This window comes from Tupaia chinensis, unplaced genomic scaffold, assembly GCF_000334495.1.
Source record: "Tupaia chinensis unplaced genomic scaffold, TupChi_1.0 Scaffold144899_1, whole genome shotgun sequence".
NCBI lineage: Eukaryota > Metazoa > Chordata > Mammalia > Scandentia > Tupaiidae > Tupaia > Tupaia belangeri.
This window is the reverse complement of record NW_006204759.1, coordinates 1345947-1361709: the sequence shown is the minus strand read 5'-3', so window position 1 is coordinate 1361709 and position 15763 is coordinate 1345947. Positions and strand designations below refer to the sequence as shown.

Below are 15763 nucleotides of genomic sequence, written 5' to 3'. Positions count from 1 at the left end.
CCACGGAGCCCTAGACCGAGAGCGCGGGCAGCTGCGGAGCGGGTGCCAGGCCGGCTGGGCAGGATGCGCTACCGGGCGTCGGTGAGCGGGGGTGCGGAGCAGGGTGGGGGGTCCCGGTGTCCTTCCCTGCCTCGCTGTGCCGCCACGGCCCACAGCGCAGCCAGGAAGCGGGCGCGGCCCAGGAATTTGGGGTGGAAAAAACGTCCCAGAAAGTTGCAGGGGGAGGGCGCTGAGACGCTCGGACCTGGACCCGGGGCCACGAGTAGCTCTTGGGGACTGCTGAGAACTTTGAGACCCCTCACCCAAGGGCCAGGGGGCGGGGCCTTCAGCCAGACTTGGGCAGCAGCTTTGGGGCAGGTTTGGAGGAGGGGTTGAAACCGGCCTGGGAGAGGCTGGCCCCCTCGGCCCAACCCAGAGGGTTGTCCCCCTCTGGCTATCTGTGATCAGAGGCGACCTGGTGACGTCTGTACCCACTCCACCACCACCTTGCTCTTCTCTGACCCCTGACATCGTGGTGTCAATTTCCAAAAGCTCCTTGGCCCTCTTGGAAGAGAGAGCTCAGCCCTGGGGTGGGGGTTGAGGTCCTTATAAGCCTGTACAGCTCCCCACCCTCCCAGGGGACCCTGAAAAGGCTGGGGTTTCCATGGTAAAATCCCCACCTCCTCAGGCTTCCTGGACTCTCAGTGGAGAGGGTGTCTGGGGAGCCCAGCAGCTGGAGGAGAGGGAGTGGCTCCTGTGAGGGATGCCCACCCCCTTCTGGGTGGGTGTGAAGCTGTCCACCCAGAAGGAAGGGAGGCCCCTGGGGGCAATCCCTCTCCTGTAGCCTGGGGCCTCTTGCCTGGTCCCTAGACGCTCCACCCCTGGAGATCCACCCCTGGAGATTTTGGTGTGGGGTGGTGGAGAGTGGCCCCACCCTGCCTGCAGAATTCGCTCTGAACCATTTGTCCTCTAAAGTACCTGTCACACGTGGCTCAGAGCTAAGGGACCTGAGGTCACCTGGTCTAACTCAGCTCCTCCTCCTTGAAGAGGAAGGAACAGAGAGAGGAGGGGATTTGGCCAAGGTCAATAGAGCATTCTTTCTGCTCTTCCAAGGAGTTCTTTCTCTTGACCCCCTTTTTTCCACACAAAACCAACCCCACCCATGTCTTCTGGGTCCTGTGTCCAGGACCATGTGCCTGTGTCCTCAGTGTCCTGTGTGCCAGCATCCCTGACCTAGCGTGTGTGCAGGCCTTGTTCACGCGCCCCTGTTGCCCCTCAGTCCTGCCACTGTGGAGGAGTGGCCTTACCTTGCCTGCTGGCCCTGACCCTCTCCTACAACCCCTCCCCGGCAGGCCCTGGGCAGTGACGGGGTGCGAGTGACCATGGAGAGCGCGCTGACCGCCCGTGACCGGGTAGGGGTGCAGGATTTCGTGCTGCTGGAGAACTTCACCAGCGAGGCCGCCTTCATCGAGAACCTGCGGCGGCGGTTCCGGGAGAACCTCATTTACGTGAGGCCCAAGTGGGGAGATGAGTGGGGGCGCTTGGGGGGCACAGGCACACAGCTGAGGGGAAAGGCGGCGCTAGGCGCCTCTGGACATGCTTCTGACCCTCCTTCCCGACCCCCAGACCTACATTGGCCCCGTCCTGGTCTCCGTCAACCCCTACCGGGATCTGCAGATTTACAGCCGGCAGCACATGGAGCGGTACCGTGGCGTCAGCTTCTACGAAGTGCCGCCCCACCTGTGAGTGACTCCCCACCTCCAGCTGAGGTGGCCTTGCCCAGCTCTCCCTCTCAGGTGCTCCTGCACCTCCCACTTGGGTGATCGGTGTTCACGCCTCTGAGGAACCCCACATCCCTCACCCTAGAGTGAGCCCAGCCCCCTCCAGAGAGGGCTCCAGCTCCAGCGTGGGACCCCCCTCCAACTCACACTCATGCCTTAGTCCTCTAACACCACCTGCGCGTGACCCCCCTTTGTGACCTCTATCCCCGTGAGGACCTGGCAGTCCTACTGTGAGCTATCCCAGCCTCCACCTGTGAGTGATCCTCTCATCCGAAAGTGACTCCCACCCTTAGCTGTGACTCTCTGCCTTGACCTTCACCCATGAAGGACCCCTAATCCCCATGGTCAAGGCTATTCCTGGCTCCCACCCGCTGCGGAGTCCGACCAGGTATCTCAGTGGCCCCCGGTCCTACCTATGGGACTTTACCACCTGCAGCCATTTGGCTCCCACCCCCTGAACTTCCCTGATGAGCCTCTGTCCCAGGTTTGCAGTGGCTGACACTGTGTACCGGGCCCTGCGCACGGAGCGCCGGGACCAGGCAGTGATGATCTCCGGGGAGAGCGGGGCAGGCAAGACAGAGGCCACCAAGCGGCTGCTGCAGTTCTACGCAGAGACATGTCCAGCCCCCGAGCGGGGAGGCGCTGTGCGGGACCGACTGCTGCAGAGCAACCCGGTGCTGGAGGTGAGGGGCATTGGCAGCTGAGAGGAGGAAGGGGCAGGCGGTGAAGGCAGGCGCCCCTCATAACCCTGTCTACCCTAGGCCTTCGGAAACGCTAAGACCCTCCGGAATGATAACTCCAGCAGGTTTGGGAAATACATGGACGTGCAGTTTGATTTCAAGGTACCTATGGGGTTGTCAGGACAGATGGAGGGTGTGTGGTGTGTGTGTGTGTGTAGTAGGTCTTCGGGAAAGTCATGACATGTTTTTCTGTGCGGGTATGCATCATGACTTTCCTGGCAACCCAATATGTATGTATATATATCCCAACTACCTGCTGTGTCCAGGCACTTACCAGGTGCTGGTGGCACCGCAGTGAAAACAGACAAAAATCCTATCTCTTGGGACAACAGACAATAAAAACAGAAAAATAATCATTTAGGCCATGGCAAAAAATAAAGCGAGGTAAGGAGTAGAAGCAGTTGTAATTTTGAATAAGACAGGTAAGGCAGGCCTCGGTGAAAAGGTGACTGTTTTTCTTTTTTAAAGAATAATTTTATTTGTTATTTTTTCAATTTATTTTAACTTTATTCATTATTATTATTTTCCAGTTTGACCAGAGAGAGACAGAGAGAGAGGGAATGTGAAAAAGGAAGCCAGGGTACCAGCAGTTAGCATAATGGCTATGTCGCTGAACTCCCATGCAGTCAACTGCAGTTTGAGTCCCGGACCCGATGGCTTAAAACTCACACCGGGCGCGTGTGCATGCGTGCCCAAGATCCCGAGAGGAGAATGGAGGAGAAGGGATTGCAACATGGCCATCCCCCCCTGGGGGGTGATTTCTCGTTTTCTGTCTCTCTGTCTCTCTCTGTCTTTCTGGCAAGCACATGTGCCCTATAGCAAAAACCTTTAAAAAAAAAAAAAAAAAGAAGAAGAAGAAGAAGAAGAAGCCAGCAGCTCCAGGACTTGAACCACGGTTAGCCATTGGGAGTCCAGCGCCTTTAACTACCGTACCACTTGCCAGCCCCTTATTATTTTTTTAAACCTGCTATAGGACACATGCGCTCACCAGAGTGAGACAGAGAGAGAGAAAGAGAAGGAAATAGAAAGCAAGCCACCAGGTCTAGACTCAACCGCACTGGGCCAGAGTGCAGTAACCACCACACCACCTGCTGGCCCTTTTTTCTTTTTAACTTGCCAGAGGCCACATGCGTTCTCTAGAGATGAGCAGAGAGAGGAAAAGCAGGAAAACACCCTATGGGAAATAGTCATGCTACCGTCCCTTCTCTGTCCTTTCAGGATTTGGGGCATGCGTGCACACGGGCCTGAGGTGTTCTTCAAGCCACTGGGTCTGGAACTCAAACCCCATGTTTGGCCATGTAGGATTCAGCTGCCTTAACCACAGCTGGCCCAAAGAGGTGGCATTTTAGTAAAGGCTTGACAGAGATGGGGAGCCAACTGTGCTGAGAGCTGCAGGAGAACCCCCAGCAGCAGAATGAGCCAGTACAGAGGTTGTGTGTGGGAGGATGCGTGGTGTGTGCAAGGACAGCAGGGAGGCCTGAGTGGCTGAGGAGCAGGAGGGGAGGCTGCACAGGCAGGCCCTTGATGTTTTGTTGGAAATCGATGGTAGAGGAACAAGGCCAAGAGGGAAACCAGTAGGAAGCTGGTGTACTAGTGTTGATGACAGGTGACAGTGGCTCAGACCAGGGTGGTGGTAGTGAAGGTGGTGAGCAGTGGTTGGATTCTGGCTATTTTTCAGGTTAAGACAGCAGAATTGGCTGTCCAGTTGGATACAAGGTAGGAAAGAAAAAGAGGCCTCTAGGACCAGCAGGTGGCATGGAGGTTAAGGCGCTAAATCCCATATAGCCAAGTGCACAGTTTGAGTCCCAGACCGGGCTGTTTGAAAATTACACCAGGCACGTGTGTCCAAAATCCTGAAGAGGCTGAAGGATAAGGGGTTGCATTGTGGCCATCCCCTCTTGGGTTAATTTCTCACTTTCCCTCTCCCTCTTTCTGTTTCTGGCAAGCATACACACCCTACAACAAAACTAAAACAATTTTTTTGGAGAGGTTTTTGCTTTAGGGCACGTGTGCTCGCCAGAGAGACAGTGAAACAGAGAGACAGAAAGCGAGAAATCACCCCCCAGGGGGGATGTCCATGCCTCAATCCCTTCTCCTCCTTTCTCCTCTTGGCATCTTGGGCATGCATGCACACGCGCCCAGTGTGAGTTTAAGCCACAGGGTCCGGGACTTGAACCGCAGTCGACTACACGGGAGTCCAGTGACATAGCCATTATGCCAACTGCTGATCCCCAAAAATAAAATTTTAAGGGAAAGAAAAAAGAGGATTTTAGGAGGACTGCAAACTTCTTTTTTTCTTTTTCCTGAACTTCTTGACTAAAACAGAAGGATGGAGTTAATTACCCTTGCTCAAGATGGGAAGATGCCAATGGAGCTCATTTGAGGAAGGGAGATGAGGAGCTCAGTCTCTGTCCTATTGGATTTGAGATGACTGTCAGAAAGAGAGCTGTCAAGGAGATGGAGCGGAATCTCCCCATTTCCTTGCTGAAGAAACTGAGGCCAGAGGGGGCGACTTGCCTGGGCAGCACAGCTAGTGGCAGAACTGGAATTAGAGCTCCGTAGAGGCTTCAAGGGAAAATGGGGAAGACGAGCTCTATCCCTCAGCTCCCCCTGACTAGTCTGCGTGCCCCGCCCTGCCCACAGGGCGCCCCAGTGGGTGGCCACATCCTCAGTTACCTCCTGGAGAAGTCCCGAGTGGTGCACCAGAATCACGGGGAGCGGAACTTCCACGTCTTCTACCAGCTGCTGGAGGGGGGCGAGGAGGAGACGCTGCGCAGACTGGGCTTGGAGCGGAACCCCCAGAGCTACCTGTACCTGGTGAAGGTGAGTGCCCGGCAGGTAGGGCAGGTGCCACGCAGGGTCAGGCTGCCAGGGCTGGCAGCCCAGCTATGCCTTTCCTCCAGGGCCAGTGTGCCAAGGTGTCTTCCATCAATGACAAGAGTGACTGGAAGGTCGTCAGGAAGGCATTGACAGTCATCGACTTCACCGAGGATGAAGTGGAGGTGAGCCCTTTTTCTACAGACTCTCTTTCCTCTTGTCACTCCCCAAAAGTCACCTTCTACTTTTTTTTCTTACTATTTTGTTGCCGTAGGTGTATGTGCACACACCCTAGAGAGAGAAAGAGATAAAGAGAGAGAGGAAAGTGAGAAACCCCTCCACCCCCAGGGGGATGATCACACTGAATCCCTTCTCTTCCATTCCCCTCTCAAATTTTGGGCATGCAAACACACACTCCCAGTGTGACTTTCAAGCCACTGGGTCTAGGACTCAAACTGCCTGGTTGACTCTGTGAGACCCAGTCTCCTTAACCTCCACACCACCTGCTGGCCCACCTTTGACTTTTAAAACCCGTTTCTACAAGCCAGCTGTATGGCCTGGTGGTTAAGGCAGCTGGATCCCATGTGGCCAGCCTCACAGTTCAAATCTTGGACCTGGGGCTTGAGAAACACACTGGACACATACGCATGTGTGCCCAAATCCCGACAGGAGGAAGTAGAGAAGGAATTGCCGTGGCCATGTCCTATGGGGGCGTGCCTTCTCCAGTTCCTCTCTCTCTTTATTTCTCTGTCCCTAGTGCATGTGCCCAGTAGCAAAAAAAGAATTTCTAGGGCCGGCAGATGGTGTAGTGGTTAGGGTATAGAACTTCCACATGGCTGACCACGGTTCAAGTCCTGGACTTGGTGACTTGCTTTCCCACTTTCCCTCTCTCTCTGACTTTCTCTGGTCAAATTGAAAAAAGTAATGATGATGATAATAAAAGTAAATAAGGTAATCCTTTTTTAAAAAATTCCACTTCTTACCCCCTTCTCCTTTCAAATGCTTTACCCTCTATTTCCCACTCCATCTGACCACCTAGTTGCCCCGGTGGCTCTCTGCCCCCTGTCATCCCCACCTGCCCCTGCCTGCTCCCCCAGGACCTGCTGAGCATAGTGGCCAGTGTCTTGCATCTGGGCAACATCCACTTCGCTGCTGATGAGGAGAGCAATGCCCAGGTCACCACCGAGAACCAGCTCAAGTATCTGACCAGGGTGTGTGGAGGGGGCAGAGGGCAAGGGGAGGGGCGGCTGGGTGGGGGGAGCGCACTCTTAGCATGCCCCCCTGCCCTTGGCAGCTCCTGGGCGTGGAAGGCTCGATGCTGCGGGAAGCCCTCACACACAGGAAGATCATCGCGAAGGGAGAAGAGGTGAGGTCGGACCTTTGCTTAGCAGGTGGGGAGTGGGTGCGAGTGTTCCAAGGCAGCCTCCACACCCCTCTTCCCCCTCCCCCGATCTGCTCACCTGGGCCTCTCAGCAGTGCCAAGGTCACACAGGGGAAGGTGACAGAGTTAGGATGGAACAATAGACTCCCATCTCCAGGACCAGCAGTTAGCGTAATGGCTATGTCGCTGGATTCCCACGTGGTCGACTGCAGTCCAAGTCCTGGACCCGGTGGCTTAAACTCATGCTGGGCATGTGTGCATGCGTGCCCAAGATCCCAAGAGGAGAATGGAGGAGAAGGGATTGTGGAGTGGCCATCCCCCACGGGGGACGATTTCTCGCTTTCTATCTCTCTGTCTCTCTCTTTCTGGTGAGCGCATGCGCCCTATAACAAAAACCTCTCCAAAATAAAGACTTCCACCTCCACAAATGAGGCCTCTTGTTCCTATGCCACTTTCCTGCTGGTGTCCCACTACTCTTCCTAAAGGGGAAGTGGATGGGAAGGGCATCTGTGGCATTCGTGTCCTGTCTCCCCCCGTGCCAACAGCTCCTGAGCCCACTGAACCTGGAGCAAGCCGCCTATGCGCGAGATGCCCTCGCCAAGGCCGTGTACAGTCGCACTTTTACTTGGCTGGTGGGGAAGATCAACAGGTCACTAGCCTCCAAGGTGAGGGCTCTATCCATGCTGCTTCCAATGTAGGCAGGGGTCAGTCCAGGGAGGCCTGGGGCTGAGAGCTGGGGTGGCAACCACAGGGACTCATGAGGGACCCATGCTCTTGGTTGACTGGCCCCAGGACGCTGAGAGCCCCAGCTGGCGGAGCACCACGGTACTTGGGCTCCTGGACATTTATGGCTTCGAGGTGTTTCAGCATAACAGGTGAGTGCCCCCAACCCCCGCCTGTCTCTCCTCCTGTCTCCCCTGTCCTGGCCTCTCCTCTGTCCCCCCACCTCCGTTCTGCCTGATGCCTCCTCCAGCCAGCCTGGTCCCACTCTGTGTTTCTTACCTTACCTGCCCAGGAGCCCTCCTGTCTTTCCCCGCTCCTGGTCTTGTGTCCTCCTTGAGCTGTTGTGGGATCTTCTCTTCCCCTTGCAGCTTTGAGCAATTCTGCATCAACTACTGCAATGAGAAGCTGCAGCAGCTCTTCATCGAGCTCACGCTCAAATCCGAACAGGAGGAGTACGAGGCTGAGGGCATCGCGGTGCGTGTGAGCCTGGGGGTGCCCCTTGGACCATAGGAGGCCCAGGCATGGAGGCCTCCCAGGGTGCTCGGACCCCACGATGATGCCTTCTTTCCCTTTGACCCCTTAGTGGGAGCCTGTCCAGTATTTTAACAACAAGATCATCTGTGACCTGGTGGAAGAGAAGTTCAAGGGCATTATCTCTATTTTGGTGAGTCCTCTGGTCTTCCAAGGCTTCATGTTGTGGGGGCAGTCACCCCTTCTGCCTTTCCCTCCAGGTTAGTCCACAGAGGGCCAGAGTTTGGGGCTGAGCAGGTCAGAGCAGGACTTTGTTGCTGGGTGAGGTAGATGCTGGCCCAGTTTGGACTCTCTCTCTGGGGGGCTTCTTATGTTTTGCCTACCCCCGTGCCGGGGTAGGGTGCATGGACTCCTCTGTGCTCGCCAGCCCCTCACCCAGTACATCCCTCACCCAGGATGAGGAGTGCCTGCGCCCTGGGGAGGCCACGGATCTGACCTTCCTGGAAAAGCTGGAAGACACAATCAAGCACCATCCGCATTTCCTGACGTGAGTGGGGCTGCAGGGATACAGGGGTGAGGGCTGGCTTGGGGCAGAGCCTGTAGAAGGTTGTGATTCCTCCACAATCATGAAACATAGCCCCAAGAAATGACCAGGGGTCCCGAGTTAAGGACAGTTACATGAAGCCAGAGTTCAAGGCACACCCAGAAAGTGAAAAGTTATGAGCATGGCTTCCTCCTTATGCTTGTTGGAGAATGAAACTCGCTAAGATTTTCTAGCTTCCTTATTTGGAAATTGCTTTTTATTTAAGGAATCTCATAAAGTTGGGGGGACAGAAACAAGCACCTCTGCCCCAGCTCAGTCCTGTGTTCTGTGCACATCTTCTAGCTTGCAGCTACTCATGAAGGAGGTGTCCTCCTGTTTTCTCCATTTTACTGACTCAAAAGAGGGAGGTTATTTACCCGCGGGTATCCCACATGTAGGGTATGCCAGGTCCCGAGTGTATTTTGCTTAAAGGTATATTAAAGGGCCAGTCAGATGGCACGGTGGGTAAGGCAGCTGGATCCCGCATGGCCAACTGCGTAGTTTGAGTCCTGGACCTGGCAGCTTGAAAATTGCCCTGGGTGGGACCAGCAGGTGGCATAGTGGTTAAGGGCACTGGACTCCCACATGGCTGACCGCAGTTCAAGTCCCAGACCTGGCGGCTTGCTTTCTCACTTCCTCCCTCTCTTTCTCTTTCTCTCACTCTGTCCCTCTCTGGTTGAATTTAAATAAATAAATGGAAAAGAAAATCGCTCTGGATACTTGTGTACATGCCTCCAGCCCCCTAGAAAAGGATATTAAGAATTTGTTCCTGGGACCAGCAGGAAGAATGATGGTTAAGGCACTGGGTCCCACATGACCAGCTCCATGGCTTGAGTCCAGACCTGGTGGCCTGCAGACATACTGGGCATGTGTATGTGCATACCCAAAATCCCAAGAGGTGACTGAAGGAGAAGGGACTGTGGTGTGGCCATCCTCCCTGGGGAGCGATTTCTTACCCCCTCCCACCTCTGGCAAGTACATGCACCCTATAGCAAAAATCTAAAAAAATTTGTTTTAATTGTTTCTAATTATAAAAATAATAGTGCTTAATAGAGGAAAGCTGGAGTGTGTGCAAAAGCCACTTGTAACCCTGTCACCCTGAGGTCATCACTGGGAACAATTTGAGGCATTTCCTTCCTGCCTTTTTCTATACGTTTTTTTTTTTTTTCTCCATAGTCAAGAACTGATTGTGTATAAGGCTCAGGATAATGTTATATCCTGAGTATTTTCCTGTATCATCAAACAGAAAAATTTCCTCAAAACACCTCCTGCTATGGCTCTCTCTCACCCAGCTCTTGGAGGCCCCTGGCCAGCCTCCAGGTTCTGCTGGAACAAAGCTGCCCTGAACCTCTTCGGGTCCTCGGTCTTTGCCTCTCTCTGGGCAGTTGCTGGGAGTCATTCCGAAAAGTAGAAGATAAGCTAAATGTATAGTCACACAGAAGATGTCAGTAATTGCTTGGGGCAGATTCCATTCTGAAAATGTAGTGGGAGCTCACCACGCTGCACGGTCATGCAGCAGCCAGGCAGTGCGAGGAGCCCTCCGCCCGGCACGCCTGGCAGCCCACAGGCCTGGGGCCAGGTCCTGGCACTCTGCAACCCGAGTCTCAGCATCCCTCTGTTGTGCCCATGGGGGCAGGCTGGCCCTGGGGCAAGCCTGCTCCTGCTCCTGCTCCTTGTTGGGCAGATGGCTCCTGTTCTGGGGGTCTCTGCAGCAAGCAGAAGGCCCGGCTGCACGCAGCAATCCGCACCTTCCTCTCCCTGCCATCCCCAGGCACAAGCTGGCTGACCAACGGACCAGAAAATCTCTGGACCGCGGGGAGTTCCGCCTTCTGCACTATGCTGGGGAGGTGACCTACAACGTGACTGGTGAGGATCCAGGGACTGGGTCCCCACAGTGTCAGGGAGGGGGGCTCTCCCTCGCCTCACATCCGCCCTTCCCTGCCAGGGTTTCTGTCCCTGCCAGGGTTTCTGGATAAAAACAATGACCTTCTGTTCCGGAACCTGAAGGAGGTGAGGAGGTCTTGGGGGAGGGCCCAGGTGTGGGGTAGGGGAAGTTCTCCGCTCTGAGTGCATCCCTGCCTGCCCTGTGCTCCTGCCCTGACCCCCTGCTCTGCCTCACAGACCATGTGCAGCTCACAGAACCCCATTATGGGCCAGTGCTTCGACCGCAGCGAGCTCAGTGACAAGAAGCGGCCAGAGACGGTGCGGAGGCTGTGGGACCCCAGGGGGCATGTGTGTGCGGCCAAGCATGGACGGGTGCCCGTGTGAGGCTGAGAGCTGGCAGTGTGCATGTGTTTGTTGTGCATACCTGCATGTGTCAGTAGAAGGCTCTCCAGAGTTGTATTTTTGGCGCCTTCCATGTATGCAGCTGTGTCTAAGTGTGTGTGTGTGTGTGTGTGTGTGTGTGTGTGTGTGTGTGTGGCGTATGTATGCCTGTACATGTGGGGAGAAATCCATGTGTGTATGCTCTCTCTGTGTGGGTGTGCGTATATACACACCTATGTCTCTATGGATGCTTGCGTGTGTTCACCCACTCGAGAGACACCTGTTGTAGATGTTTCTAAGCGCTGAGGATAGAAAAATGAATAGGAGGGACCAGTAGATGGCATAATGGTTACATTGCTGAACTGTTACATGGCCGATCACAGTTCAAGTCCTGGACCTGGAGACTTGAGACTCACACCGGGCACTTGTGCATGTTTGCGTGCACAAAAATTCTGAGAGGAGAATGGAGAAGGGTTTGCGGCGTGGCCATCCTCGGCGGGGGGTGGGGTGGGGTGATTTCTTGCTTTCTGTCTCTCTGTCTCTCCAGCAAGGCCATGCACCCTATAACAAAAATATCTCCAAAAAAAAGAAAAATGAATAGGGGAATGTGAGGGAGGCCTGTAGAAAGTGAGAGGGAGCACCAGCCTGACTGAGGGAGCAGAAGGGCTGGGGGCCAGGGAAGGCTCTCAGGAAGGAAGCATTTGAGATAACTTGGGAGAGGTAAGGACTTGTCAGGCGGACCTGTGGGAGGGCTCTGTAGGCAGGAGCACCCCACATAGACACAGAGAGTGTGGAGAAAGGCAAAGAGGGGTGGGCAGGTCAGCAGTGTCATCAAGGAGAGGCTGGAAAAGGCAGGTGTGACCGGGGTGCTAGATGCAGGAGGAGCGCCTGCGAGCTGAGGGTACAGATTCCAATGTTGGCTTTGACAAGAAGGGGTTCAGGCCATCCCCTTCCCCAGGGAGGGGAAGCCAGAGGGCTGCAGGCTGAGACGTACCTGCCAGGGAGGGTGTGAAGGCAGCGTGTTGCGAGTCTCGTTCCCTGGACCGTGCCTATGCCCTGCACCGCACCCTCTCCCTGAGTGTCCTCATCTCCTGGCCTCGGTAGCTCCCTGCTGAGGCTCCAGCAACCACTTCTGCACAGGCCTCTCCAGCAGGCGCTCACATATCCAGGGACCCCAGACTCTGGTAGGCCCCTGGTTGCCAGATCCCCTCAACCCCAGGCTTGCTCCCTGTGCGCCCCTAACTCAGTGCAGGGATCACTCTCACACAGAACCCCCCCAGGCAGAAACTTGGGCACCACCCCTGGTTCTTCACTCTCCCCATCTAACTGCTGGCTCTGGCCTGTTTCTGTTGTCTGAGTTCTTCTCAAGTTCTTCCTCTCTGCCCCTTCCCATAACCGCTGCTCCAGGCGGGTCCTAGTTCCCTCTCCTCTGAGCCAGCCTCCTCCTCCCCAGTTCCCTGGGCTCCCACCATCCTCCACATATCTGCTGTAGGTACTGCAGAATGCAGATCTGTGGGACCAGCAGTTAGTGTAATGGCTATGCTGCTGGACTCCCATGTAGTCGACCACAGTTCGCGTCCCGGGCCCGGTGGCTTAAACTCACGCCAGGCGCGTGTGCATGCGTGTCCAAGATCCTGAGAGGAGAATGGAGGAGAAAGCATTGCGGTGTGGCCATTCCCCCTGGGGGGTGATTTCTCGCTTTCTGTCTCTCTGTCTCTCTCTGTCTTTCTGGCGAGTGCCCGCGCCTTATAGCAAAAACCTCTCCAAAAAAAAAAAAAGAATGCAGATCTGTTTCTGCTGCTTCCTCCTCCAGTTCCTCGGTGCCTCCCTATTTCCCTCAATATAAAATTTCCCCCAGTTCTCCCATGTGAGCCTCCCATCTTGCTGCCCATCTCCGCCTTCCTCACTAAGATTCTGGCACTGCTGATAGCTCCATGTCCATCCAGCCTTTGCTCGGACTGTCCCTCTGCCTGGAATGCCTCTCTCCTCGCTTCGTTTTGGCCATCTCCTACTTACTCTTTAAATAGCATTGAAGGGAGCCAGCAAGTGGCATGGTGGTTGGGGTACTTAACTCCCACGTGGCTGACCACGGTTCAAGTCCCAGACCTGGTGGCTTGCTTTCTCACTTTCCCTCTCTCTTTCTCTCTCTGTCTCTGTCTGGTGAGTGCACGTGCCCTATAGCAAAATTAAATAATAATAACAAATAAACTTAAACAAACAATTTATTTAAAATAAATATCATTGAACAGTCATTTCCAGAAGGCCTTTCCTGATACCGCCTACTCCATAGACTGGATTAGTTGTTTCTTCTTGGTGATCCCAGAACCCCCAGGTACTGGGCGTTATTAATGGGATCACAAGAGATGGCAAATCTTTGCTGAGAGTTTTTGTCTCCCACAGGCCTGAGATCCTTGAAGGCCCTGAGACCAGGGTACAGAGACACTGGTTGAATGTATAGGTGTAGGACAACCTGTTTAGGAACGTAACCCTGAAGTTCTAGAAAGAGCCGTTGCTAGAGAGAAATACAGGACGAGGTTGCTGGGTAACCTGGGCAGAACTTTTAGGCTGGAATAAGATCCGTAAACTAAGGTCTAGCCCAGCTGGAGGGATATGGGTGGAGTCTGGCCCTTATATTGTGAGGGTGTGGTGGGGAGGAAGTAGGGCCCAAGCAGAGCCACCAGGCTGCTCAGCCAGCCAACTGCAGAGGGCAGCGGCCCGGCCAAGCTCCTGCCTACCTTCCACTCCCCCTTGCTTTGCCAGGTCGCCACCCAGTTCAAGATGAGTCTTCTGCAGCTGGTAGAGATCCTGAAGTCTAAGGAGCCTGCGTACATCCGCTGCATCAAGCCTAATGACGCCAAACAGCCGGGTAGGCCCTCCCAGCCCGCGGGGCAGTGTGGGCTGAGCCTCCCCTGCAGGGGCCAGGGCCATCTGCACAAGCTCTCTAACTGTTCCGCTGCCCCTCCCCCACCCAGGTCGCTTTGACGAGGTGCTGATCCGGCATCAGGTGAAGTACCTGGGCCTGATGGAGAACCTGCGCGTGCGCAGAGCTGGCTTTGCCTACCACCGCAAATATGAAGCTTTCCTACAGAGGTGGGGGGCGCCGACTCACGGTGGGGGGGGAGGTGAGGGGAGAGGCATGGGAGGGAAGACACGATTCTCTGCCCCATTTTGGAACCGGGGGTGCAGGGTCTCTGAGCTGCTGCAGGACCCATGCTGGCCTCGCCCTGCTGCAGGCCTGAATCCAAACTCCCCCAGACCTGGCCTGCACCAGCACGTGGTCAGGAGTGCCTGGGGTATGCGTCCACATGCCTGTCACCAGAGGCAGATGGTGGCAAGCCTGCAATGACAGTTTCTAGGGAGCTCAGAGAGGATTAGGCAGTTTTGTGTTATTCTCACTTAGGGGCATGGGAATCAGGATGTGAATTCCATCTCCGCCACTTGCTAACTCCTTGGCCTGAGGCAGAAGAGAATACCTTGGTTTCCTCATCTTTCCAGTGGGGCCTGTAACAGCGCCCTCTCCGGCCTTTTGTGAGCTGTGAAGGTGTCAATGGGCCTGCCTGCAGGAGCCCAGGGAGAGTGGATTTGGGCCTCAGAGAAGGCTTCAGCTGGGGTGGGAGGTGGGTACATTCTTGCTCCTCCTGTCCCCAGGTATAAGTCACTGTGCCCAGAAACATGGCCCACATGGGCAGGACGGCCCCAGGATGGGGTGGCTGTGCTAGTCAGACACCTCGGTTACAAGCCAGAAGAGTACAAGATGGGCAGGTGAGTGGTGCCCACGCCTGGGGGAAGACAGCGGGCTGAGGTGACCACCAGGGGCTTACCACTGCTGCTCGCCCAGGACCAAGATCTTCATCCGCTTCCCCAAGACCCTGTTTGCCACAGAGGATGCCCTGGAGGTCCGGCGGCAAAGCCTGGGTGAGACCTACACTTCCTGTTCTGTTGGGGTCTGTTCTGGGGAGCAGGGAAAACACTGTATTTGGACTCCTTCTCCAGGAAGTCCACATGGCTCACATTCAGCAACCCTCCTCCTTACCAACTGCAGCCCCACTACCTACCATCTGGCTTGCCCTGGATGCAGGCTGAGTGCGTTGCCACATTCATTAACTCCCTTTCATTTACTCTCTGCACTCACAGGTCCTCCCACTCAGTAGCTCATTCAGCCACGCCTGCGTTCATGCCACTCGCTGAGTGCTGGCAGTGCCAGGCTCCCAACTGGTCCCCCTGGGCTCTGGCCAAGTGATTTTCTTTTCCAACCACAGCCACGAAGATCCAGGCTGTTTGGAGGGGCTTTCATTGGCGGCAGAAATTCCTCCGGGTGAAGCGATCAGGTTCGGGGGCCGTGGGACCTTTGGGGCAGGGCAGGGTCTGGGGCTAGGGTGGGCCCCAGTGGCCAGGAGGTAGAGGCTAACCACCTGTGGTCCACATAGCCATCTGCATCCAGTCATGGTGGCGTGGGACGCTGGGCCGGAGGAAGGCCGCCAAGAGGAAGTGGGCAGCCCAGACTATCCGGAGGTGAGCACAAGGGCTCCGTGGGGGCTGCAGAGCATCAGGGGTCACTGATGCGCTTCTCACCCCTGACACTGGCCCCTACCCCAGACTCATCCGTGGCTTCATCCTGCGCCACGCTCCCCGTTGTCCCGAGAACGCCTTCTTCCTGGACCATGTGCGCACCTCATTTCTGCTTAACCTGCGGCGGCAGCTGCCCCGGAATATCCTGGACACCTCCTGGCCTACGCCCCCTCCTGCCCTGCGTGAGGTCTGTGAGCCCTCCTTGTGGCATTAGGGACCATCAAGGTACTTAGCAGAGAAGGCTGGTAACCCCGTGGCCTCCCGTGGCCACGAGGAGCAGTCGGGAGGGCTCACCAAGGGAGGGGAACTAGAACCAGGGCCGTGAAGAATGAGTTCTCTTGAGAGAAACAGCTTAGGGATAGGAGGGCTGGCAGGTTGGGGGCATCACTTATGAAAGGCCTGGTGGCGGCATGTGTCTGCCAGGTGCTGTCTAGGCACCCTGACCCCGCTCTTC

General features: G+C 55.5%; 1 protein-coding gene across 4 annotated transcripts in view; it reads left to right on the top strand.

Moving 5' to 3' along the window:
• The window catches only part of MYO1C (myosin IC), a 24402-nt gene that overhangs the window by 5032 nt on the left and 3607 nt on the right, over positions 1-15763 (top strand). For 3 of the 4 annotated variants that reach the window (XM_006167536.3, XM_006167538.2, XM_014583838.2), the window contains exons 2-24: positions 1332-1487; positions 1606-1721; positions 2245-2443; positions 2522-2602; positions 5144-5323; positions 5404-5502; positions 6415-6528; positions 6612-6683; positions 7244-7363; positions 7491-7573; positions 7790-7895; positions 8005-8085; positions 8348-8439; positions 10247-10341; positions 10439-10485; positions 10597-10677; positions 13501-13606; positions 13713-13830; positions 14389-14502; positions 14579-14655; positions 15000-15068; positions 15168-15252; positions 15337-15496. In XM_006167536.3, coding sequence (XP_006167598.1) covers positions 1332-1487; positions 1606-1721; positions 2245-2443; positions 2522-2602; positions 5144-5323; positions 5404-5502; positions 6415-6528; positions 6612-6683; positions 7244-7363; positions 7491-7573; positions 7790-7895; positions 8005-8085; positions 8348-8439; positions 10247-10341; positions 10439-10485; positions 10597-10677; positions 13501-13606; positions 13713-13830; positions 14389-14502; positions 14579-14655; positions 15000-15068; positions 15168-15252; positions 15337-15496 — 2451 coding nt within the window. Of the gene's footprint in view, positions 1-6; positions 82-1331; positions 1488-1605; positions 1722-2244; positions 2444-2521; positions 2603-5143; positions 5324-5403; positions 5503-6414; positions 6529-6611; positions 6684-7243; positions 7364-7490; positions 7574-7789; positions 7896-8004; positions 8086-8347; positions 8440-10246; positions 10342-10438; positions 10486-10596; positions 10678-13500; positions 13607-13712; positions 13831-14388; positions 14503-14578; positions 14656-14999; positions 15069-15167; positions 15253-15336; positions 15497-15763 lie in introns of those variants that run through there. The other variant, XM_006167537.2, reaches the window with a different exon arrangement.